At 40.2% G+C, this 25,180-nt stretch overlaps 4 protein-coding genes across 5 annotated transcripts; 2 read left to right on the forward strand and 2 right to left on the reverse strand.

The window, feature by feature from the left end:
- Positions 1 to 513: 513 nt before the first annotated feature.
- LOC118768845 (syntaxin-12-like) lies at positions 514 to 6,955 on the reverse strand. Of its 2 annotated transcripts, none has more exons than XM_036515798.1 (10): positions 6,863 to 6,955; positions 5,258 to 5,437; positions 4,764 to 4,833; positions 4,409 to 4,508; positions 3,873 to 4,010; positions 3,604 to 3,647; positions 2,825 to 2,933; positions 1,915 to 1,987; positions 1,610 to 1,692; positions 514 to 1,180 (listed from the first exon to the last, which is right to left on the reverse strand). In XM_036515798.1, the coding sequence occupies exons 2-10, from the start codon at positions 5,355 to 5,357 to the stop codon at positions 1,088 to 1,090; spliced, it is 810 nt and encodes a 269-aa protein (XP_036371691.1). In that variant the 5' UTR covers positions 5,358 to 5,437; positions 6,863 to 6,955; the 3' UTR covers positions 514 to 1,087. The 2 variants fall into 2 exon arrangements, with proteins under 2 accessions (XP_036371691.1, XP_036371692.1); XM_036515799.1 differs by having other exon boundaries at positions 6,848 to 6,925.
- A 2,197-nt stretch (positions 6,956 to 9,152) lies between these two features.
- On the reverse strand, positions 9,153 to 13,590 carry LOC118768992 (tRNA selenocysteine 1-associated protein 1-like). Its single transcript, XM_036515986.1, has 9 exons — positions 13,467 to 13,590; positions 12,856 to 12,953; positions 12,593 to 12,692; positions 11,890 to 11,942; positions 11,475 to 11,606; positions 10,905 to 11,024; positions 10,411 to 10,582; positions 9,950 to 9,983; positions 9,153 to 9,366 (listed from the first exon to the last, which is right to left on the reverse strand). Exons 1-9 carry the CDS (start codon positions 13,488 to 13,490, stop codon positions 9,158 to 9,160), a joined length of 942 nt encoding a protein of 313 aa, XP_036371879.1. The 5' UTR covers positions 13,491 to 13,590; the 3' UTR covers positions 9,153 to 9,157.
- Positions 13,591 to 16,106: 2,516 nt separating this feature from the next.
- Positions 16,107 to 18,011, forward strand: LOC118769226 (cerebellin-1-like). Its single transcript, XM_036516265.1, has 3 exons — positions 16,107 to 16,379; positions 16,847 to 16,975; positions 17,413 to 18,011. The coding sequence occupies exons 1-3, from the start codon at positions 16,148 to 16,150 to the stop codon at positions 17,691 to 17,693; spliced, it is 642 nt and encodes a 213-aa protein (XP_036372158.1). The 5' UTR covers positions 16,107 to 16,147; the 3' UTR covers positions 17,694 to 18,011.
- A 3,938-nt stretch (positions 18,012 to 21,949) lies between these two features.
- On the forward strand, positions 21,950 to 23,736 carry LOC118769225 (complement C1q tumor necrosis factor-related protein 3-like). Its single transcript, XM_036516263.1, has 3 exons — positions 21,950 to 22,199; positions 22,667 to 22,795; positions 23,111 to 23,736. The coding sequence occupies exons 1-3, from the start codon at positions 21,968 to 21,970 to the stop codon at positions 23,389 to 23,391; spliced, it is 642 nt and encodes a 213-aa protein (XP_036372156.1). The 5' UTR covers positions 21,950 to 21,967; the 3' UTR covers positions 23,392 to 23,736.
- The last annotated feature ends 1,444 nt before the right edge of the window (positions 23,737 to 25,180 follow it).

Genomic DNA, 25,180 nt, shown 5'->3' on the forward strand with positions numbered 1-25,180 from the left:
TTGCATTTAAATGATGTCTATCAAAACTTGATCCATGAAAAAGGTTTAAGAAGAAAAAAAAAAACAAGTTTGTTGACCACATATTTAATTAGATAATAATACAAATAATCTTAAAGAAATCTTAAAAAATGAAACTGACAGTTATAGAGAGAGACTGCTGTTTAGCACAGCGTAGTGTGGTTGTGTTTTTCAGCTTATCAGACAATTTCTTTAGTTTGGAGTTCCTATTTTAGTGCCCATTACATGCCTTTCAATAATAATTATAACAATAAAATAATTTTTAAAATGATGGCAATCAAAGTTTAAAACAGCTTGTACTGTCATGAGCACCAAAATAAGCCCAAAATGTCAAAACCTAAAATTCTTACACTGTCATCCTCATCTTTTTTAAAAAAATCATGGCGATAACAATAAAGGAGCAAGTAAATTATTACTGTATACAGCTGACAGCTGTACAATTATCATAAAAATGAAAAAATTATGATAAGAATGTTAAAATGATAAATTGCCTGAATCACATTTTATAAACAATTTATAACCACGTGCTGTAGGGTTCAATGGCACAAACTCTGATGCAGTGTTGAAATGCGGACTGGTTTGGTCAGTGAGTTGAACATGATGCTAAAACATCAAAAATAAACAACGCTCTGAACCCATCCATTTATGGAATTTACATAAATGTTAAGCTATGCAGCATTGCATAAAAATTATACACATACTTACATGAGTATTCTTTACAATGATTACAACAGTAATAGCAACAATAATAATTTCATCCTTCAAAATACAGTAGTGTCAGTGTTAGTGCAGTGAATAGTACAAAAATTTTAACGGAATATTCGATTGATTACAGTCAGTCAATCTCATTTTTCCCCCAGCATTTTTATCCTTCTTCATTTGCTCATGAATACTACTTCTGTATCTTATGAAAAGGCTGGCTTCATAAGATGACACCCCCCCCACCCCCACACACATATACTCACACACAAACCTCAGTCAGAGTGCACCCCTAAAATGGTTCCCTCTGACCCCCTTTTTCCCAACAAGATGAAGGGACTATAAAAGCCTGATGGGATAGCAGTCTTCCTCATTTAGACGCCTGCCAAATAATGATGGCCAGTATGGTGATCACCACAGACAGCACCATGGCCAGGATGCACATCTTCTTTCGTGACTTTTGCTGAAGGAGGCAAGAGGGGAGATCAGACTGAAGCAGGCTTCTGTACAGTTAACATTAAACACAAATGCAGACAGGCCTTACTTAATATTACTTATTATTTTTAAGTTGTTTAGCAGAGCCCTCGTATCCATGGTTACTTTTAACAAATGATACTAGTGTCAATCAAGAATGCAGAGCCAACCAAATACACATCAAGATCAAACAATAAAGTCAGTATATAATTAAAAAGCATACATAATAATACAATACTGGGGTCACTAAAAGCACAGCAGAATCAAAATAATCGAGACTATCAACCTCATTCATTAAGTAGCTAGTTTTGGTGACAAAGGCCTCCCGTGGTAAAATGATATGTCTGTCTGGCAGATCTTGACTTGACCAACCCCACCCCTCTGCGGGTTACACACAGTGAAACAGACTGGTCCTCACCTGATAATAGGCCGCCCTCTGTAACTGCTCCGCTCCTCGCTCAACATGTACCTCAGCACTCTCCACATTTGCCTCAATACTGTCTGCCAATCAAAAGACATGGCTTATTCGAACTGAACGCGATTCGGTTTTATCAGTTTCAGGGTTTCGCTACAGCAGGACGGGTCAGGCAAAGACTGGTGAGAATACACACACCACACACGCGCGCGCACACACACACACACACACACACACACACACACACACACACACAAAGGAAGTGTCTGAAGGTGACCGATCCCTCTGAGCACAGCCACTGCACTTACCGATCATTTCTCCTTGGTCATGGATCATCACTGCCAGGTCCTTGAAAATCTGGTTCACATCCATGATGTCTGACTGAAAGGAGAGGTTGATGCGAATGGACTTATTACATTATTACCATTCAGCGGACACTCAATCCAGAGCGACTTACACAAGATACAATTTCTTTACATGTTACCCACTGATACAGATGGATATTACATGTCATGTTTCCATGTTGTTTCATAGTTACAGCAGCCCAGCCCCAATGACACACAGCCCTCCCTGGTCCTTTATGATAGAGAAGACATGACTCTCTGTCCTGTGCTCCTTGATATTACCGTATCAAGCTTGACAGGAGGATTAATTAACTTATTTATTTAGACAGGAAAAGGTTGTTTTCCTGAAAAGAACTATTCATTTTGTTTCAGTTTTTGAGCTGAATGTTGCCTTTTTATTTATTTACTGGTACAGATATTATTCACTGTCTTTTGTACTGTAAGCTGTCCCAACAAGGACAGACTGTATTGTGTTCATGCTTAAGATGATGAATGTCACATACTGTGGGATGTATACATTTTAAATTTTAAAAATTAAGAGTAATTTTTGTATGGATCTTTATTCACAAAGTGCACTGTGCTTTACTGTAAAGGATGGGTTTTGGTAATATCATTTTGACATACAAAAACTGCCAAATGGGACTTTGATTTGATTTCATGATTACCAGTGGCTGGTTTGGTACCTGTTAGCTTTTCCACACAAGCCCCCTTGTATAGTCAGGTTCAGACTGGGTCGGGCACTAGATTAACATATCATCTTCCAGCTGTGTTCAGTTTGGGTATTTAAGTGTGCGGGTTGGGTCAGGTTTGGGTTTCAGTCTCAGGCTGGCGCAGTCCTTTAATGGAATTGTGCGGTTGCCGTGGAGGGCCTCACCTCCAGCTGTCTGATGTTGGTCTCCCTTTCCTTGATCAACTCCAGGTCCTCCTCTGTTATGGCCTCCTCCTCAGTCTGAGCCACTGACTGGCCCCAGCCCTCAGCATTACTGAAAGGTCAAACACACACAGCTCAGCACTAACACAGATACTGATAGAGCTAACACGTATCTTAACAGTCAGATCCAAGAAATGGCTAAACTGGATAATGACACATAATGACAGATCAATACAGCTTAACACGGTCAGAGAGGTGAATGCATTGCTCAGCATTGTCAGGGGTCACGATTTGAACCTTTCTGCTGACACAATGCTGCCTCCTACATGATTTAATGCTTTTGGTCCAGAAACAGCATCTGTATTCAGTGACCTATACCTGTTCTCTGATTAACATCAGCTCAGGGAAAGTGTTTGGTTGGATGCACTGAACATTTATTAAGCAACCTTTAAAGGGCCGCATAATTGGCATTTGTGCTTGGTGAATCCATTTAACTACCTTCCACAGGGTTATTTATGCAATAATTAATACCACATTACTCAGAAAACTCCCCTCTAACAAGGCTCAAGAACTTTGATTTCTAATCTTTTGAAACTCTGTGAACTACATTTGTTTTGCAGGAAAACAATACCATAACACACAACTTCTCATGGTCAGTAGGTACTGCATTCACCAATCATAATCAAATAATCCAGCTAGCAAGGGCCGGAGTAAGAAATGAACTCCAATGAATTTGATGGATGAAATCAACCATCCGAATGAGACAGTACAGACTGACTCACTTATCAAAAGACACTAGCTGTTCATCACGGGTGCCGTCTTCAGCCTGTGAGAAAAAAAAAACATGAATACTCCACTACTAAATGCAATACATCAGCAGACAGGTTGAGAGGGATGTATATACTACCTGTTTCAACACATTTTATTCATGGTCAGATAGATTGAAACCCCATTCAAAACCAAACCCCCATTTTCCTCAACTGAAAAAATTCACCTAGTGGACAGTAACACTGATGGGAGTGAGGTGTGAGGGCCGTGCCCCTGTTCTTACCGAGAGGCGGGACCCGGCCCTCGCCCTGGCCACTGACTCCTTCTCCTTGTCAGCGGCGCGGCGCTGCACAGCTTGGAAGTCGTTGAGCACCGTGGAGAAGTTATTCATCAGTCTGTCCCTCTGGATCTTCTGCTGCCTCTGAGGAGAGGAAAGGAGGGGAAACTTGCAGCGGCCTCTCCCTGTGTGTCTGAGTGAATCCCAGTCAAACCAATGCTTTCCTGAGCAAACCCCAACCAATTCACTGTTTTTCTAAACAAAGCCCCGTCACACCGATGCTTTCCTAAACAAAACCCAGTCAAACCAATGCTTTCCTGAATGAATCCCAGTCAAACCAATGCTTTCCTGAATAAGCCCTAGTTATACCAATGCTGAAGGAATCATACTATCACCAATGGTGAATGACTTGAGTGTCACATCAGTACCTTCCTGAATGATACACACACAGTGTCTCTGTTTGGCTTAATGCAGACCTCCTGCATTTGCAGTGGTTTGAGTCTTTCCATCACATGCACACACAGGCATTCAGACACACACACCTGCTCTGAAGGGGACAAAGGTGGAGGGAGAGCACCCAGGTCTTTCAGGTATCTGTTGGTGTCCTTTGCAAGTTGGTTGGTGTAGTGCTGCAGCTGCTGCCTGCAGAAACACACACACACACACACAACCACAGAACTGAGGTCAGAGAGAGCACACCTCTGGAACAAAGCATCATATTACATGATGATAAGGACAGGTCATGTGCAGAAACAGTTAATCTTCAGGGTTCAGGCAACTCGTTATATTTGAATAGCAGATAATTACTGCTCAGCGTGTGCCGTACAATGCGCAAAATGATCACAGGCCTGTGCGGTGTGCCATGCAGGAGGGTGGGGGTTGGGCTGTCACACTCACAGTCTGTCCTGAAGCTCACTGGTGTCCTGCTTCGTCCCAAGCTGGTTCACCATGCTTTTAATCTGTGCAGCTGCAGGCAGGAGCAAAAACAACAGAAGAGCATGGAGGAGAAAATGAGACTAGAGACTGAATTAGTCATCACAGAAAGATCACACCACTGTCAACCAACTGCTGTATTATTGTAACCTGAGAATGTTGTGTGAAAGAGGATCTGAATCTGTCAGAGTCTTCAATGCTGACCCAACAAGTACTTTTGGAGTAAGACTCTGATGAGGGAATGGCCTGCTGTTTAACAGTTACAAAGAACTCTTAATGCATACTTCAACCAATTATTACCACAGTTTCTTTCCTATAATAGTGCTTTTTTCATGACTGTCAACTACAATAGACAACAGAAGAGCTGAGAACAGGTGTGCTGACAAACGCTCGTTTTGGAACGGGGGGGGGGGGTCGTTTATCAGAGCTGCACACTTCCTTGTCGACCAGACACTCACTGTTCTGTGTGATTTTGTGGATGTTAGAGCCGCACGCCTGAATAAGACTGCTGAAGTCTTGCGGCTGCGAGCCATAGTGGTCTCCCTTCCCGTACGACATGGCTGGATATGCCCTGTCAATCTACCAGCTTCTGATGTCAGGAGGAGCAGGGAGGTGCAGGAGCTCAACGTCTGAGACCCCTGGGGAGGGAAAGGAGAGAGACGAGAGGTGATTTTTTCCATCACCGTGACCAGTGCGGGCAGTCAACACAAACACACTGCAGGCAATCCTTTGGGCCCCGTCTTCCATTTCTGAGGAAATGCTGGTATCATAGGACAGTCACACCAATTGCATTCACATAGTGGTCTCACACCCTGAGGTATGTAGTCAGTTGCACTCACAGCGTTTGAGTGAAACACTGATGTTCAACTTATGGTGCATATGATGGCAGACAGAAACTGTCAGCAGCTGTACTAAAGCGCACGCCATTCTTTGCAAAAGCGAAGATGCGTTCCTTCTTATGAACAACAGTCAAAAAGACTGTTCATGATGAAAATTTAGCACTTCAGGCAATGAAATTCACTGAAAGAAATTGAGACCTTGCTCAAAAAGGGCACATATTCATTAACATGAATGTTTTAGCTGAGTTATTGTGGTTCATTTGCCAGTCAATATGTTTTCCATCCCTACATCATTCATTCACCGGCAGAGATTTCTGACCCGCAGCAAAACCGACACATTATATATTTCTGCATCCTCAGATTAGAACTTCCTATGACTCTCGTGACATTCTACTGCTGTCAGGTAAACAAAAAACACTGCCGGTCCTGCGCCGTGTCGTTCGCTGTTCTGCCTTTCTATGCAAACTCAATACAGCCGCCCTATTGCAAAAGCAGGCCGCTTGCGCATGCCCACAATTTACAAAAGCACGCTATTTAGCAGCCAAGACGCTCCACCCTAGGCCTGTAGCATATATCGCGTCCTCACATATTAATTAGCTACCTATATGAACAATGTAGCAAGCCAGCTAAATAACGCTAATGCTAAATTGACATATAGCTACAATTATAAGCCACGCTGGTAAGAAGATCGGCATTTGCGTTGCAAAAGGCTAACCTAACGTTAGTAACTATAAGATGTGAAAAGTTGCTGTGTAACGTTAACCATGTCTTGCAAGTAAACATCACCGACTAGCTAGGTAGCTAGAACGGCAACAACTAGCTAATAAACTAGCAACTTAGTTCTGGGTACTGTCTCTTACACAACTGTCCTTGTTCTTGTTCTTAGCAAGCTAGCTAACGTTTGCTAACAATATTTAGCCAATAATTCGCAAGGTGGCTAGCTTGCTGGTTTTAGATATTCTTTCGTCTGCCTTGCATGTGAACTGCCATCTAACGTAGCCTGCTAGCCGGCAACTAACGTTATAGCCATCTCGACAAGAGAGCGGTTTTCATTTCTGTTAGCTAGCTCCATTACAGCTCTAGTTATCTATCTTGTTACAAGTTTCAAGCAGAACAGCTATTGCCTGGACGAGTGAGTTCGTTAATAAGCAAAATATGCAACTGACACATTGTTTACATTAACGTTTTGTTTTAAAATGATATAGCTACCCAGTGCAGTCTTACTTCTTTCTTGGAGTTTAAATGTCAGAGGCGGGTTCCGTTTCTTTTCACTCCGTATTTCCGTAAGTGGGCCAACCCCAAAACATGTAAATGAACTGACATCAATTCATAGTCCGTTCACACACAGGGCTTTTTATATCACAGCGCGTAATATAACAAACTAAAAAGAAGATAAAGATAATAAATCAAGGACTATAGCCGTTCTTCATGACGAAGTTAATTTAATTAAAAAATATTCTACAGCTTTCAAATGAAAAGAGTCACTGACATATTGAAAGGGTTAAGAATTTAAATTATGTAAGATTTATTTATCAATTACGTCTCTGCAACAGAATGAATAAGTCACTTGCGGCTCAACAAATGACCACAGTTTAGTCTTTTTTATGAGGGGTACCCATGTGTTTTACGGGTTTGCAACACGAAAGTGTTGTTTTGAGTGACGCAACAATTACGTAGGCTGCAATGATCTGTCATCATTTTAGCGTTTCCCTATCGTTATTTTCAGCAATAATTGATTTGATAATGATGGTCTGTAAATAAAAAGCTCATGGATGTCATGGGACAGAGTTGCAGAAAAGGCATGCAGAACAAAAGATCAAATTCCCTGGACCTCTGCCAGACTGCAGGGCGTACCTCGTGCCTCATTCACATGATACGGGGCTGGGAGCAAAGAAGGCAAGAGAGAGAACGAAAAATAGTAAAACGTTAATGTCTTTTGAGCCACGACACACATTTTAGTAGATGGGGTGCTTGGGTTGGGAGCGTGTGTGAAAACGGACCTCGAAGTGCACTTGGGTCCCTGGTACTTGTTAGCTGCCTGTTCAGCTGATGAAGTTTCGAAAAGCTCCGTGTGACGAGAGATGGTCTTTCAGCCAGCTGACAGAGCGCAGTGTCGTACTTTTACTTGCACTGAAACGGAGCAAACCCAGTTACAAAAAAATATTTTTTTAAGTGTTACGATTCTTTTTTTAACCTTCTTTCTTTTTCCGAAATCGACATAATTCTGACAAATCAACTAGGAGAAAATATATTTTAAGAGACCCATCGATGGACACAAGAACACATCACATAACATTGTCAATGTTAAAAAGGAATAATATAAATCAGTAGTTTCTTTTTCAATATTTCAATATTTAATTTCTTGGCAGCCAAGCTTTGCACACTGCCGCAAATTTATCCTCTAAATAAAAGAATGTAAATGATGTTTTCAATTTAAAATGTTGTTTTGACAGTCTCACAGCCCTTACAACATCCTACTGTATGCTGCTCAAACCTAAAATTCTAGTCTACATACAGAAAGTAGTGTAGAGCTGAAGTTATAACAGGAGGGCTGCAGTTGGTTCCAATCCCAGATATGACCTGTTGTAGAACTGTTGAGCATCATACTCAACTTACATTTCTTTGTATATATCAACCTGGTAAATTTAGACATGAAAGAACTAGTAAGCATATTCTTTATGACAGCCTGCCCACTCCAAAGAATTAAAAATAGTTAAACTGCACAACAAATGCAAGCAATGAGAAAAAAGTTTCAGTGATACATATCACTCCCATTCCAACTACGTTTATTGTGCACATATCACACCACTGGACACACACAGAAATACAGACCAATCAATAGGTTATTTGACTTGAAGACAGCTTATCTTATTTGTTCACAGGAAGCTCCAAGCTCCAAACTCCATAGGAGGGCAAAAAAAAAATGTAACAGCTGTCATCTCTGGATCATGACTCATCTGTCCCTGAAGGTGAACAGGTAAAAAAAAAAAAAAAAAAGCACCCAAAACTGCAGGCTGACCACACATGTTAGGAGGCTTCCATCAGAGAAAATCTGAGGGGCTACAGTCTGTATGGCCCACACACCTCAATAATGGTTTCTCTCTTCAACATCACATACGGAAAAACTCATTGAGAACCTAAGAACTGAAAAAGAAACCAGGCTGTGCTAATCAAACTAAGAAGCATTCATCAGAACATGCAGTCAAACTCAAACAAGGAAAACGTTTCACATGGGCAGAGATGACAGATTCTTAACATGGCCCCACCAACAGGACTGTGTTGTGTTGTCCTACTGGCTTAGCAAATGCTAATTCTGCTGTGTTTGTGGCAGCAGCACCAGGGGGTGCAACTCTTTCAAATAAACAGCAACTTTGACAGGCTCAGTTGTAATACCTCCCTAAACATTGTGATGCATCTGATTCACCAATTCAGCCAAGGCATGGTTTGGAAAACTCCATTTTAACCTGTATCAGGCACACTAGCTTGTCCTTGTGCAGTTTGCCCAACAAAAAAAAAAAACTAGCGAAAATAGAGATCCCAACTGAAAGAAAGCGTTACAGGACTAAGGGGGTCGGCGATTTCCTCTGGGCCAATTGCGGCAACGTCTCGGTTTTCCCCGCAGGAATCCAGGGACAGCCAGCGGCAGTCCATCAGTGCATCGTAAAGCTCCTCACTCCGGTCCATGTACTGCCTGTTAGCCTCTAGCACATCCAGTGTGGGGTTAGGGTCTGCAATACAGAGAGAGAGAGAGAGAGAGAGAGAGAGAGGGAGAGAGAGAGAGACAGAGAGAGAGAGAGAGAGAGAGAGAGAGAGAGAGGGAGAGAGAGAGAGAGAGAGAGGGAGAGAGAGAGAGAGAGAGAGAGAGAGGGAGAGGGAGAGGGAGAGAGAGAGGGAGAGAGAGAGAGAGGGAGAGAGAGAGAGACAGAGAGAGGGAGAGAGAGGGAGAGGGAGAGAGAGAGAGAGAGAGAGAGAGAGGGAGAGGGAGAGAGAGAGAGAGAGAGAGAGAGAGAGAGAGAGAGAGAGAGAGAGAGAGACTGTGTGACAGAACCTCCGCTACAAACAAACACACAGGGAAGTACACGCAAGGCAGAGGTTAGAGAAACACGTGGCCAGGAATCCTGGATGGCTCACTGGTATATTTTTTGTAACCCAGAGCAAGGTAACTTGGGAAGCCTCTGTAAAATAGCTAGCTAAGTGGATATTAAAGGTGCTCACGTCACCCTCAAGGAGGACATCTGTTGACCAAATAAAAAAAAATAAATGTGATATAAAGTGTTACCAGTTTCACAGAGAAAGCGACAGAGGACTTACCCTCCAGATCATCATCTTCAACCTCTTCATAATTCTAAAACGAACAACAGCCAACATCCATTACTAATCAGCTGATGCTGACTTTCAGAACATCTGTGGACTTACATAAAACATTTTGTGGTAGTTACAATATTTCTGAAGCCATCATCTCATTGTCAGCTTCCATCACATGCTCTGCTCTGGTGGTTGTTGAATGGTTATTCTGGTGAATGGTTATTCAATGAGTCAGTCTTCAGTTTAAATAATAAACGTAGAGAACTACTTTTTAAGTTGAATTTCCACTACTTGCAGGCAGCAAAACCAGCCTGTATTAATCTGAATTCAGCATATGAATTGACTCTCTGATCACATTTTACACTAAAACTACTTTTACACCTCCAGCAATGAGACCAAATAATACTGCCATGAGACAGCAAGTCCAACACAGCAGTTGGTAATGATAAAATACATAGAAAACCCACCTGTGTGGAAGTCTGTGTGAGGTCATACTGGTCACACGCATAGCTGTAGTTCTCGTGGTAACCCCAGTCTGAGTAGTAGCTAGAGTACTGCTGGTGGTACTGGTCGTGGTTGTGATTGTAGCTGTAAGAGTATGTCTGGGAATACTGGCTATCTGATGAGTTGTTTCTGTTCCTGGAAGAGCAGAGAGGAGACAAGGTGTAACTGGGTAACATGAAAGAGGGCACCTGCACCCTGCAGGAATTTTCTCATTGCAGGAGTGCCTAACACTCCCTAAACTGGGGGAGTGACAACACTCCCATTGAGGCCGTTAATGATTTAAATGTGTTACTTCAGCTTTCAGGTGGAAGGGAAATCTCCAGTCCTCGGGATCTCCACAACAGGACACTCCTGGGACACTCCAAGGCAAATGTTTCAGGGGAAAGAGAAGGCAGCACGACCATCGCGCAATGATAGACACTGATGGTGACGACGATGACGATGACGAAGGACTCACGTTTTGTTTGCTGCCAGACACAGACGCAGTGGTTTCCCCCCAAGCCCCACAGCTCCCTGACACTCCTCCAGTGCCCGCCTCTGTGTCCTCTGATCTGGGAACTGCACAAACCCACAGCCCCTGGGAGAAAGAGCGCCGTCCACAGGTCACAGACAGGACAGCCAGCTCAACAAATCAGACACAAAAGGAACAATAATTTTAACACATGCATAAAAAATGACAGTTGGAAAAAAAATCAGGAAATGCATAACTTGGAATAACTTGGAATACAATTATCTACTTGCTTATTGAATACAATTTACAAAGCTTATACTTTACTGTGCAAATTCAGTAATTTGGGAACCTGTATCTAGAGTGAACACTTTTTTTTTGAGTAGCAACTGCTAATGAAACCCAATTTCTAGTCGAACAATCACTCATAGTTCTCACAATGCTCCTACAACACTGCTGAAACATTATCTGGAATGTGTACCGAGTGGCAAAAATCCCTCTGCTTCTTCTCCTCGTGCAGAACTGTCTGGTTTGTCTGCCCCCCGGATTTGGCTCGGCTCATGTTGCTTTTGGACTTACTTGGAGTTGCCCATGGCATCCAGGACCACCTTCCCCCCTCGGGAGGATGGGAAGCGATTGAAGAAGAATTCATACAGCATCCCATCATCCACCTCTGGGGTCAGATCCCCAACAAACAGGGAGAAGCACTGACTGCAGGACAAACGTGATAAGATATTTAAATGAAACTTTCACCAACAAAGCTATCATCATATTCTCCACATTTGTAACTCTGCTTTGGCAATAGTAGTGTAGACCCTACAGTGTGAAATCACAACACTAAAGAACAATACCAATTTAAATTGAATATAAAAATGGAGATGGACAGGGGGAGACAGAGAAAGAAAAGACAAGAGAAAGGGAGAGAGAGGGTGCAGTAAAAAGAACCCCATCCTAGATCCCTGCCCAAGGACCCTGTGCCTACATACATGCTTACCTGTTGTCTCCCTGCCTCCCGTGGTTGGCCCGATTTAATTTGAATCTCCTAGGCTGTGAAGGGGAAAAAAAACAGAAAAGAAGAAGGCAAATCACTATATGACCACTTGAAACACAGCTATCACGTACTGTTAGGATTCTTCTCCATTTGTCATATTCGGCCCACAGTGAAGGGTCCAGCTTCCTACAGAGAGGGAGTGTTGCTTATGGGGGCCTTTTTTACTGTCACCGTCACCATCACCATCACCATCCTGCAAACCAGCTCATACCACCTTACACTGGATCTAACAGGACTCAGCCTGCCCTTCTTGATTCATCCATTCACTCACATGCCACCATTGAATGTTCAGCTGAAATGTGAACTTTGACATGCTTGAGCTCATTCATTTTTCCCCACTATGTAACTAAGTAACGCACCATAACAATTTCATTACAAAGGACACTATTCCTAGAAAAGTGTGACTGTGATCAATTGTTTGGGTCAATGGTGATGCGGTCTGGGTAAAACTATAACGTACCATCAGAGACTCACTGCTTTGAACCAATTGAACAGGTTCGCCAATAGTATGTCAAGTATTGGCCGGATCAATATGAGTCAGAACACAGTATGTGATTGACGCTGTTATAGCTATAACATTGATGTTATAGCTCCACCACGTTATATGGCTGATTAGTAACTCTTCTGTTATTAGCGGTGTGTTTACCGGTGTTGCTCCTGGGAGAGGTTTGCCATTAACCTTACGTAGGCACCTCTCTGCTGTGGCTTCGTCAGGCAGCTCCACAAAGCAGTATCCAGCGGCGACCCTGGGAAGGCAGAGGGAGAGGAGGTCAGAGGGCCCATTTCCAGCTGGTTCCACTCTGTAGGACCTTGGCAGTGGTCTCCAATCAGTCAACTGATCAGTAATCAGCACAGTGTCCTTACCAGTCAGCAGATTTGTAAAGTAGTTAGAAACCCGCCCTCTCTCACCCGGTTAATTTGTTGCGGATGATCCTCACTCCTTTCACCAGCTCCCCCATGGTGGCGAAGGCACGCGCAATGAAGCGCTCGTCCATGTAAGGCTCTAGCTACAGATAAAGACAGGATGCATACGTTTTACGTGGAAGATGAATTAAACTGCTTTCATTACGGGTAAAACGTTGTTAGTACGTCCCCCACCCCACCCCCTCCAGACCATCTCAAGTTTCACTTAAAAGTTTCAATATGATAAATCAAACACATATCGGTTTAAAACATTCCATCATATCTTACGCGGAGCTCATTACTGTAATATTTAAAAAAAATGTACAAACTTCGAACGCACAAGGACCATAGCCGAATAAACGACATTAAAAGATGGCTATGGTCAGCGAGTCCCACGAGTACGAAAACGGCTGAACCGCAATGACTGGGTGGCACATTTACCAACGAAACCCCCTTGATTGAACCAAACAAAATACAGTTTATTACAGTTAAGCTTCTCAACCAATCATTCATTTTCTTCTTATCAATGACTTAACATTACCGTTGCCTAATTAAATTCTACTCGGACAAATCATCTGTAAAACTTCATTTTCTAGTTCAGTGCGACATCAACTCACATTGCCCATCCAGAGGCTGCTCATTTTGTCGAGTGGTTTCCACACTTGACAATGTCAAAATGATTTATATGAATATGGAACTAACTTCAAACTTTTGTAACACGTTTTACAATACATCTACCCAGCTCGCGTTTCTATGCAACTACTCTGTGTGACAGCTGGTGTGCTGAGTCTATCATATTTATCAATAGCGCCGCGTAGTGGACCGGGGGAGCCCCCTTCATCGAGGCGGGATTTCAAACAACGGTTTCTCATATGGGAAAGTTAGCATTGATAGCCACATCTTTTCTTTGTTCCACGACTGTCCTTGGATCTTAATAAAGGTGAATTAAGTATGGAGTCCAGGTCATCAGCAAAAATATGTTACAGGGCTTGGTGCTATGCCAGAGGACCAATGCACTTTTTGGAAAAGAATAAAGATAGTTATGTTACACGAGTTAAGGGTTTCACATACGAAATCTAACTGGAATGATCTGATTTATAAAGCAAAAATGGGATTATTATTAGGAATATCTGATCAACATGCATCAGTGTAGCTATGGTCCATGTGAAGATGTATTGGAATGCATATTTTGTCCAGGTAAACTGGAAAGAAAATATATAAAAGAAATTGTCTCACCGAAGCATTAAAAAAATCAAATGATTTTATTCATGGGATAAACTGGATTATTAAAAGGTTTTTGATGACGTGTGATCTGTGATGCAGAAACTGAAATTTTAGTACTTTTTTTTAACCAGCATCTACATGTTAATATGCTTTGTAATGATATGCACAGTGTTAATATGAGTAGAATAGATGCTGACGCTGAATTTTATACTTTAACTGTTGTTTCATTACAGACAAAGGAACATGAGATCACATTTCTCATTTTCTCTGTAGTGTGACCCTTGAGTTGAATGTACACATTGTATTATTTGCTTCTTAAATAATCTGCTGTGCTCTACAATTCCTTGTTCCTTGTTTCTTGTTGTTAGTTTCTTACTCTTTTTTGCCTCATTCCTGGAAGTGTAGAATGTTTTAAAGGAATTATTTGTTCTTCTTTCCCTGTTTTCATGGCCAGCAAGCATAATGAGAATGATTTGAAAAAACAGCATATACTGTGGACTACAGTGGAAAGGGGAAAAAGCAGTCCAAGGTATTGTGTGAATAATATGCTTTCCCACAATTTATTGGAATGACATGTTTTAAGTGAGTATTGTTTTATAGGTCTCTGTTTTTATTTAAGAGAGCAATGGCACCATGACCAGTGTGGGAAAAGGAACAGATATGAACTTGTCCCAGATATGTCCCATTGTTTCAAAAGTGAAGAACAAATTTAATTCCTCTTACTTTTAATATGGCTCAGATTGTAACAGGAAAATTAATTGAAGCTTTTTAATTTTATACACGAAACAAACACCATTATTTAATAATAAAATGTTATGTAATTGTCAAGAAGAAGCGGGAGGTAAATTTCAGAACCTGAAATGAATTAATTTCTATTAGTGGGATCAAGAACAAGAATGTTATAAGCAGTGTTACTCTTATTGATAATGTTGCTTTGTCTATTGTATGATTTACCCTTATTGTGTTAAAAACTTTGTAAGGTTCAATTTGTCCGTTCCTAATGCTTGTCTATGTGTCTCTGTAGTGGGGGTACTTGAACGTTCATGTTTTACTATTTGCATATTAAATAAAAATTCTGCTGTGCCTCTACCCGTCCTTGTCCCTTGTTCTTGTTCCTTGTTCCTTATTCCTGGATCTTAGTGTTGATTTTTTTAAATGAATTATTTGTTTTTGTAAGTTTCTGTTTTCCCTGATTTTCATAGCTGGCAACTATGAAACTTTTGAAGCAGGACTGTAGATGTTCATGTAATTGTACTTCACCATGTAATATTTAATAGCCTCTTTTGTGAACAGTTAATTTGACTATGTATCTGCCATTTTTTTTTTTTGAAAATTACACAAAAACAATTATACTGTATTACCTTCATTCTATCCTGTGTCCTATTGATAACACTTCACTGAAACTTTTGATACAACATAAATAAATACTGAAACTGTAAAAAAGCAGCATATGATACAAACACTGACTGATACATCCGTTTTCTGATAGTTAAACCTGTGCATATGTACTGGAAGATGAACCTGTACTTGACCACACACACACTTAGCTTCAAAGATTTGGGAGATGTTGTATCAAATGTGATCAGTCACTGAAACACTGACAGTTTCCCGAAAGTGATAAAAACACAAGATCAGTTCATAGAACATTTTATATAACCCAAAATATTTCTTGAAAAGAATTGTATGCATTTAGCAGACACTCTTATCCAGAGCAACTCACATCAATGACACTTTCTTTACAATGTTATCCATTTCTACAATTAGTACAATTCATACAACTATTACATTTCTTTCAATTCATGAAGTTAGAAAGAAAGAAACACCACCACCTATCCAAACCCCTGCTTTATTGAAAGGAGTCTCTAGCACAAAGCCCTTCATCTGATCAAACATAATTATGACCGTTACTGATCTTTTATTGATAATCCATCAAGAAAGCTTTGTCATTCTAACTTCACGTTTCAGCATATTTCCTGCGGACTACGTGTCACACTGCCTCCTTCCTGTTAACACCTGTGTATAAATAAAGGCACTGGAGCTCAGACAGCACACAAATCGAACGCAGAGCTGAAGAATGAAGAACTTTGTAGTCCCACTGGTGTTACTGTGCTGCCTGACAGCAACACAGACCCAAAAGAGTGATGCTGGAAAAGAATCGCAAGCACACCCAGAATTCGCAGATAAAGCCGGAGTCGAACCCACCTGCCAGCCTGACGTTCACTCTGTGCTGAAGGAGCTGAGAGTCGTGGAAGCCAGGCTGAAAGCTGCTGAGAGCCAGATAGAGGAGCTGACCAAAGCGGACAAAGGTAAGCATGCAGAGGCAGAAAAAATACCACCTGGAATTACTGTGTATTTACCACGGTTAGATCTGCCATAGGATGGCTTTTCGCTTGTGTTGAATTGTACCTCACTTGTAAGTCACTTTGGATAAAAGCGTCTGCCAAAGGAATAAATGTAAATGTAATACACTAATTAAATAATGCACACAGAATGCAATAATTAAAAGAGGGAGAAATGTAAATCTCTGTGTTTCATTCAGTCTGATTTTAATACCGCCCGCTCCTGAATACACTTATCCTTGTTATGAATACCAAAAAGACAGAAACATTAAAAAATATCACGTGTCAGCTGGCCGGTGTGCAGGTTCTGTTGATGTCTGTTTCTCTGCATCTGATTGGCCCATTGCTGTGATACAGAAAGTAGCTTATTGTCTGCTTCCAGTGCTCTCTGTCAGCTTTTATTTAATGAAGGTGTGATTCTCTTGTGTTCACAGAGAGGCCGAAGGTAGCATTCTCTACATCACTGGGAGGTAGCGGACATGTAGGACCCTTCAATGTAGACACCACCTTGGTTTATACAATCACCTTCACAAACGTCGGCAATACTTACAATCCAAAAACAGGTACTGCTGAAAATCTATCCACATAACGATATAACGCATAACATTTGCATACTACACTTTACTACTACACTTTAACCACTGCTCCATATTACAGCTTAAACATTAAAGCTTTTGTGTTTTTTATACTGCTTTTGATCAGCATGTAGAATCATTGTAGTTGAAAAATTTCTCATTCAGAATGAGATCATTATTAAATATTTCACAGAAGTAAAAAGAACAGCCTTTATACTTTTACAGTCCTGTGACATTACTCCTCGCGCATCAAACAGAGGTAGTGTGTGTACCTGTATGTATAAATGAGGACACAGGCTGAGCTCTACAGACTGCTCTGTAATTCAGTTTGCCTTGGATATGAATGTAAAACAATCTTCTGTTCCGCTGTCTGCCCTCTCCTCTTTATTTCTATGTTGTCTCTCAATCCTGTCTCTGTGATGCAGGGATCTTCACAGCACCAGTGAAAGGAGTGTACTACTTTCGATTTACCACTCACTCCTCAGGAACAGGTGATTGTGTTGTGAGACTAATGAAGAATGGAGAACTCATTGTAACTGGACATGAAAATAAAAGTGATGAAGTGAACGAAACCACTGCTAATGGGGCTGCGATCCTGCTGGAAGCGGGAGATCAGGTTTACATGCGTTTGGTTGCAAACACGTTCATTTTTGATGATCCACATCACTACAGCACCTTCAGTGGCTTCCTGCTGTTTCCCATGTGAGGAGAGGAGGGTATTACAGGCTGTAGTGATTGAACAACAACATGAGCTTTAAAATCATTATACTGCACTCAATAGAGTAGGACATCAACATTTATATAGCCCTCACGAATCACTGCACTTAGCTGATGTCAGAAATGTTTTGATTGCGATTTTCTTTGGAAATATGAATTGTTTCTAGAATTAAAATTAGAGCTGATATCCATCTGGCTCAGGGTTGTTACAAAGTAGAGAGATACACAATCATATCTGTTCTCTGGCCTCTCAAGATGTTGATAGGGTTTGCTTACAACTTTCAATGAAACAAATTAAAAGCTTTTCTCAGGATTCCTGGTCTCCTGTGTGCTTTTTTTAAAAATTTTCAACACCAGTGCTCAGCTGTAACCATGGCCTCTATCATTGAACAATATCAGAATTTTGGTTTTGAAAAACTGATTTTTATCTTATGTTGTTATCATTATTCATATTCCTATTGCTATTATTGTTGTTCTTTTTGTTGAAGGGTGTCTTGCTTTGTATAATATTTTCAAGTTCACAGTTCACACAATTAACAATTAACAGTTTCACACAATTCACACAATTAACATTTTACATGACCACAGACAGGACTCCAAATACTCTGTGAGTTAAGCAACAGGGTATACAATTAAAGAAAAACAACATACAGAGGAATTTGCAGGAAGGTCCTAGGACAGAGGCCGTACCTCTGTCTGAACTACCGTCTTTGGACAAGGGGAGAGGGCAATGGATAGAGGGCAATTGTTAGACACTTCTTTGTATGCCAGATGTTCAGATACTTTTAAAATAATGCAGAGGACACAGTTCTGCAGTTGTCAGTAGTACTCACACCTTTATACACATACTATATTTTACATATAGTAATTCTTACGCACTTTCACATCTGAAATTAATGACTCCCGAATTTAACCTGCATAAGATCTGCCACAGCACACTGAATACAGTTATCTTGGGAAAGACAGAAAGAAAGAAGGAAAGACTTAGGAAACATCACTTGTCAGTTTGATGGGCTGTAAATTTTGTTCATGTCCCTGTGTCTGCACCTGATTGGTCCAGTGTTTTCATACAGGAAGTAGGTTCCCGTTTCCAGTGTTCCCTGCCACACTTCAGTCAATGACAGTGTGGTTCAGATGTGCTCAAATGTAGTGTTCTCTAAACCACTCAGGGGTAAACTGATAAGTCCTCTGTCCTTTGTTCCTTCCAGAACATCTCAAGTTCGAGTTACAAGTTTCAATATAAGTGACAAATCAAAAACATATTGGTTTAAAATATTTCATCACATCTTATGTGGAGATCATTTCTGTTATATAAAAAAACATGGACCAAAACCAGCACAGACCTCACAATAATCTGTTTTTGCTTTCCATCCAAGTCCTCCCCGTTTCAAGAACTCTCCCTCAGCCTAGACTCTACAGGCCTTACCACCAAAAGCACTATCAAAAACCATGGTGTAATGCTCGATAGCCAACTATACTTCTCCTCTCAGATGGCAGCAGTGAGTCGGGCGTGCAGATTCTTCTTGTACAACACCCGAAGGATCTTCCCCTATCTCACAAAGTATTAAACACACCTTCTAGTTCAGGCCCCGGTCCTCTCACGCCTGGACTACTGTAACTCCCTCCTCCCTCTACAACTAATCCAGAATGCAGCTGCACGACTTGTGTACAATCTCCCTAAATGTGGTCAAGTTACTCCTCTCCTCACCTCACTTCGCTGGCTTCCTGTCATCGTTAGCATCAAGTTCAAAACCTTGGTGCTGGCATACTGGACAGTGAATGGGACAGTCCCCTCATAGCTACAACCCCTCTTCAAACCTTATTTTCCCTCAAAATCATTGCACTCTGCATCTACAGAGCAAATGGCTGTCCCAACCTGATGGGGTCACTCTTCTCAGACACGATCCCTGTCTGTACAGGTCCCACAGTGGTGGAATGAACTCCCCACATAGGTTAGAACAGCAGAATCAATATTACAGTGGTTGAGGTTTTAGCATATAAAATCTAACTGGAAGGCACTAATTTATAGAACAAAAGAGGAATTATAGACATATCTGATCAACATGCATCAGTGTAGCTATGGTCCATGTGAAGATGTATTGGAATGCACATTTTGTCCATGTCAGCTAGAAAGAAAATTTGTAATGGATATTGTCTCACTGAAATATTTAAAAAGAGTCATATAATTTTATTCATAGGATAAACTGGATTTTAAAAGGTTTTTGATGACGTATGATCTGTGATGCAGAAGCTGAAATTTTAGTACTTTTTTTTAACCAGCATCTACATGTTAATCTGTTTTGTAATGATATGCACAGTGTTAATATGAGTAGAATAGATGCTGATGTTGAATTTGATACTTTAACTGTTGTGTTTCATTACAGACAAAGGAACATGAGATCACATTTCACATTTTCTCTGTAGTGTGATCCTTGAGTTGAATGTACACATTGTATTATTTGCTTGCTAAATAAAAAAAATCTGCTGTGCTCTACAATTCCTTGTTCCTTGTTTCTTGTTGTTAGTTTTTTTACTCTTTTTTCCCCTCATTCCTGGAAGTGTAGAATGTTTTAAAGGAATTATTTGTTCTTCTTTCCCTGTTTTCAAGGCCAGCAAGCATAATGAGAATGATTTGAAAAAACAGCATATACTGTGGACTACAGCTGAAAGGGGAAAAAAGCTGTCCAAGGTATTGTGTGAATAATATGCTTTCCCACAATTTATTGGGATGACATGTTTTAAGTGAGTATTGTTTTATAGGTCTCTGTCTTTATTTAAGCGAGCAATGGCACCATGACCAGTGTGGGAAAAGGAACAGATATGAAGTTGTCCCAGATATGTCCCATTGTTTCAAAAGTGAAGAACAAATTGAATTCCTCTTACTTTTAATATGGCTCAGATTGTAACAGGAAAATTAATTGAAGCTTTTTAATTTTATACACGAAACAAACACCATTATTTAAAAATAAAATGTGATGTAATTGTCAAGAAGAATCGAGAGTTAAATTTCAGAACCTGAAATCCAGGGAATTTACAACATACTCAAACTCATAAATGAATTCATTTCTATTAGTGGGATCAAGAACAAGAATGTTATAAGCAGTGTTACTCATTGATAATGTTGCTTTGTCTATTGTATGATTTACCCTTATTGTGTTAAAAACTTTGTAAGGTTCAATTTGTCCGTTCCTAATGTTTGTCTATGTGTCTTTGTAGTGGGGGTACTTGAACGTTCATGTTTTACTATTTGCATATTAAATAAAAATTCTGCTGTGCCTCTACCCGTCCTTGTCCCTTGTTCTTGTTCCTTGTTCCTTATTCCTGGATCTTAGTGTTGATTTTTTAGATGAATTATTTGTTTTTGTAAGTTTCTGATTTCCCTGATTTTCATAGCTGGCAACTATGAAACCTTTGAAGCAGGACTGTAGATGTTCATGTAATTGTACTTCACCATGTAATATTTAATAGCCTGTTTTGTGAACAGTTAATTTGACTATGTATCTGTCATTTTTTTTTTGAAAATTACACAAAAACAACTGTACTGTATTACCTTGATTCTATCCTGTATCCTATTGATAACACTTCACTGAAACTTTTGATACAACATAAATAAATACTGAAACTGTAAAAAAGCAACATATGATACAAACACTGACTGATACATCCGTTTTCTGATAGTTAAACCTGTGCATACGTACTGGAAGATGAACCTGTACTCGACCACACACACACTTGGCTTCAAAGATTTGGGAGATGTTGTATCAAATGTGATCAGTCACTGAAACACTGACAGTTTCCTGAAAGTGATAAAAACACAAGATCAGTTCATAGAACATTTTATATAACCCAAAATATTTCTTGAAAAGAATTGTATGCATTTAGCAGACACTCTTATCCAGAGCAACTCACATCAATGACACTTTCTTTACAATGTTATCCATTTCTACAATTAGTACAATTCATACAATTATTACATTTCTTTCAATTCATGAAATTAGAAAGAAAGAAACACCACCACCTATCCAAACCCCTGCTTTATTGAAAGGAGTCTCTAGCACAAAGCCCTTCATCTGATCAAACATAATTATGACCGTTACTGATCTTTTATTGATAATCCATCAAGAAAGCTTTGTCATTCTAACTTCACGTTTCAGCATATTTCCTGCGGACTACGTGTCACACTGCCTCCTTCCTGTTAACACCTGTGTATAAATAAAGGCACTGGAGCTCAGACAGCACGCAAATCAAACTCAGAGCTGAAGAATGAAGAACTTTGTAGTCCCACTGGTGTTACTGTGCTGCCTGACAGCAACACAGACCCAGAAGAGTGATGCTGGAAAAGAATCGCAAGCACACCCCGAATTCGCAGATAAAGCCGGAGTCGAACCCACCTGCCAGCCTGACGTTCACTCTGTGCTGAAGGAGCTGAGAGTCGTGGAAGCCAGGCTGAAAGCTGCTGAGAGCCAGATAGAGGAGCTGACCAAAGCGGACAAAGGTAAGCATGCAGAGGCAGAAAAAATACCACCTGGAATTACTGTGTATTTACCACGGTTAAATCTGCCATAGGATGGCTTTTCGCTTGTGTTGAATTGTACCTCACTTGTAAGCCACTTTGGATAAAAGCGTCTGCCAAAGAAATAAATGTAAATGTAATACACTAATTAAATAATACACACAGAATGCAATAATTAAAAGAGGGAGAAATGTAAATCTCTGTGTTTCATTCAGTCTGATTTTAATACCGCCCACTCCTGAATACACTTATCCTTGTTATGAATACCAAAAAGACAGAAACATTAAAAAATATCACGTGTCAGCTGGCCAGTGTGCTGGTTCTGTTGATGTCTGTTTCTCTGCATCTGATTGGCCCATTGCTGTGATACAGAAAGTAGCTTATTGTCTGCTTCCAGTGCTCTCTGTCAGCTTTTATTTAATGAAGGTATGATTCTCTTGTGTTCACAGAGAGGCCGAAGGTAGCATTCTCTACATCACTGGGAGGTAGCGGAAACGTAGGACCCTTCAATGCAGACACCACCCTGGTCTACACAATCATCTTCACAAACGTCGGCAATGCTTACAATCCAAAAACAGGTACTGTTAACTTCCACCTTCACAATGGTATAATGCATAACATATGCATACTAGATTTTACTGCTATACTTTAACCACTCCATTGTACAGCTTAAACATTAAAGTTTTTGTGATTTTTTTGTACTGATTTTGTACTGATTCAGACAGAGGTAGTGTGTGTACCTGTATGTATAAAGGAGGACACAGGCTGAGCTCTACAGACTGCTCTGTAATTCAGTTTGCCTTGGATATGAATGTAAAACAATCTTCTGTTCCGCTGTCTGTCCTCTCCACTTTATTTCTATATTGTCTCTCAATCCTGTCTCTGTGATGCAGGGATCTTCACAGCACCAGTGAAAGGAGTGTACTACTTTCGATTTACCACTCACTCCTCAGGAGTAGGAGATTGTGTTGCAAGACTAATGAAGAATGGAGAACTCATTGTAACTGGACATGAAAATAGAAATGGAGAAGTCAACGAAACCACTGCTAATGGGGCTGCGATCCTGCTGGAAGCGGGAGAGCAGGTTTACATGCGTTTGGTTGCAAACACGTTCATTTTTGATGATCCACGTCATGCCAGCACCTTCAGCGGCTTCCTGTTGTTCCCTATGTGAGGAGAGGAGGGTATTACAGGCTGTAGTGATTGAACAACAAGATGAGTTTTAAAATCATTATACTGCACTCTATAGAGTAGGACATCAACAATTATACTGCCCTCATAAATCACTAAACATAGTTGATGTCAGAAATGTTTTGATTGTGATTTTCTTTAGGAATTAGGGATTAGAATTTAGTAATTAGAATTGTTTCTAGAATTAAAATAACAGTTGTTGGGCTTCTGACTCAGGGTAATTACAGTGTAGAGATATACACAATCATATCTCTTCTCTGGCCTTTCCAGATGTTGATTGGGTTTGCTTACAACTTTCGATGAAATAAATTAAACGACTTTCTCAAGATTCCTGTACTCCTATTGTTTTTTTCAATGATTAATATGATGATATACTGTAACATTTACAGTGACCATTATAATAGTAAATATTAGAATACTGCACTCTATTGTTGAAAAACATCACAAACTTGGGTTTCAAAAACCTGATTTCTATCTTGTGCTGTTATAATTATTTCTATTCCTATTACTATTATCATTGTTGTTCTTTTTGTTGGAGGGTGTCTTGATTTTCATAAAATTTTCTCTCAAGTTCACATTTCACAAAACTATCACCATTTTACATGATCACAGACAGGACGACCAGTACAAATTGTGAGTTAAGCAACAGAGTATCCGATTAAAGTAAGGTAACATACAGAGAATTTTGCAGGCAGGACCATCTGGCACCTCCGTCTGTACTAAAATGTAACGCATAGTCCAACAGCTGTGTATACGACAGCTTTGCACAAATTCCGACCTCTGTGTGAGCTACTGTCTTTAGAATGGGATAACGCAATGGGTTTTAAGCAGCAAGACACTTGTTTGCATGCCAGCTGTTCAAATAATTTTTTTAAATAATGAAGAGGACCCAGTTTTGTAGTCAATAGGACTTACACCTTTATACACACAGTATATTATACACGTAGTAATTCTTGTGCACTTTCACACAGAGGCCACATCTCAAGTAGAGAGCAGCATGTTAAAAAGTTCAACTAAAGGATACACTAATAAATGTGCACAGAATTGAACAAATTTTGGATATTTAATGTGGTAATACGAGATAAAAGTTGAACATGTTTGGTTAGAGTTTAGTGGCCTTTACTGGTCTTTAAGTGCAATTAATGTATTTTTACCTGGCTTCCCTGAAGTAGCACTGTGGTCAAGTCAAACAGGGAAGAGGAAAGACATGGTGGGTCAAAATGGCTTCACCAGATGGCGCCATATAAAACCACCTGACCTGTGAGACATCTGAAATAACCCAATCCTGAATTTATCTTCTTCATCCGTCCCCTATTTAAGATCTCCCACATAACACTGAACTGAATGCAGTTATCTTGGGAAAGAAAGAAAGAAAGAAAGAACACCGATAGATTGAGGAAACATCACTTGTCACTTGGCTAGGGTGTGAATTATATTCATGTGTACTTCTCTACATCTGATTGGCACAGTGTTCTCATGCTGAAAGCAGGTTCACTTTTGTTGCCAGTGTTACTTGTCACCCTTTAGTCAATGACAATGTGGTTCTGTTATGTTCACAGAGAGACCAAATGTTGCATTCTCTGAACTACTCATGGATAAGCTGATAAGGCCTCTGTCCTTTGGTCCCTCAAGACCATCTCAAGTTTCAGTATGATAAATAAAAAACATTATGGCTATAGATATTCCATAAATCTTATGAGCAGATAATTTTGTATTATTATTACTATTGCTGTTGATCTTGAAAGAGGCATGGAAGATCTTAATTGACTTCA

This window comes from Megalops cyprinoides, chromosome 21 (assembly GCF_013368585.1).
Source record: "Megalops cyprinoides isolate fMegCyp1 chromosome 21, fMegCyp1.pri, whole genome shotgun sequence".
Lineage (NCBI taxonomy): Eukaryota > Metazoa > Chordata > Actinopteri > Elopiformes > Megalopidae > Megalops > Megalops cyprinoides.

Bases quoted from the DNA above. Each gene is read 5' to 3' on its own strand.
- LOC118768845 (XM_036515798.1), bottom strand. From the start codon at position 5,357: ATGTCGTACGGGAAGGGAGACCACTATGGCTCGCAGCCGCAAGACTTC. The intron at 4,509-4,763 runs GTGAGTGTGACA...GTGTTTCTGCAG, and splicing joins AGTGAGCTTCAGGACAGACT to GCAGCAGCTGCAGCACTACA. The intron at 3,648-3,872 runs GTAAGAACAGGG...TTTTTCTCACAG, and splicing joins GGGCCGGGTCCCGCCTCTCG to GCTGAAGACGGCACCCGTGA.
- LOC118769226 (XM_036516265.1), top strand. From the start codon at position 16,148: ATGAAGAACTTTGTAGTCCCACTGGTGTTACTGTGCTGCCTGACAGCA. The intron at 16,380-16,846 runs GTAAGCATGCAG...TTGTGTTCACAG, and splicing joins GCTGACCAAAGCGGACAAAG to AGAGGCCGAAGGTAGCATTC. The intron at 16,976-17,412 runs GTACTGCTGAAA...TCTGTGATGCAG, and splicing joins TACTTACAATCCAAAAACAG to GGATCTTCACAGCACCAGTG.
- LOC118769225 (XM_036516263.1), top strand. From the start codon at position 21,968: ATGAAGAACTTTGTAGTCCCACTGGTGTTACTGTGCTGCCTGACAGCA. The intron at 22,200-22,666 runs GTAAGCATGCAG...TTGTGTTCACAG, and splicing joins GCTGACCAAAGCGGACAAAG to AGAGGCCGAAGGTAGCATTC. The intron at 22,796-23,110 runs GTACTGTTAACT...TCTGTGATGCAG, and splicing joins TGCTTACAATCCAAAAACAG to GGATCTTCACAGCACCAGTG.
- LOC118768992 (XM_036515986.1), bottom strand. From the start codon at position 13,490: ATGAGCAGCCTCTGGATGGGCAAT. The intron at 11,943-12,592 runs GTAAACACACCG...TCCCCTTCACAG, and splicing joins CTCTCCCAGGAGCAACACCG to CCTAGGAGATTCAAATTAAA. The intron at 11,607-11,889 runs GTAAGCATGTAT...TTTGTCCTGCAG, and splicing joins GGGAGGCAGGGAGACAACAG to TCAGTGCTTCTCCCTGTTTG.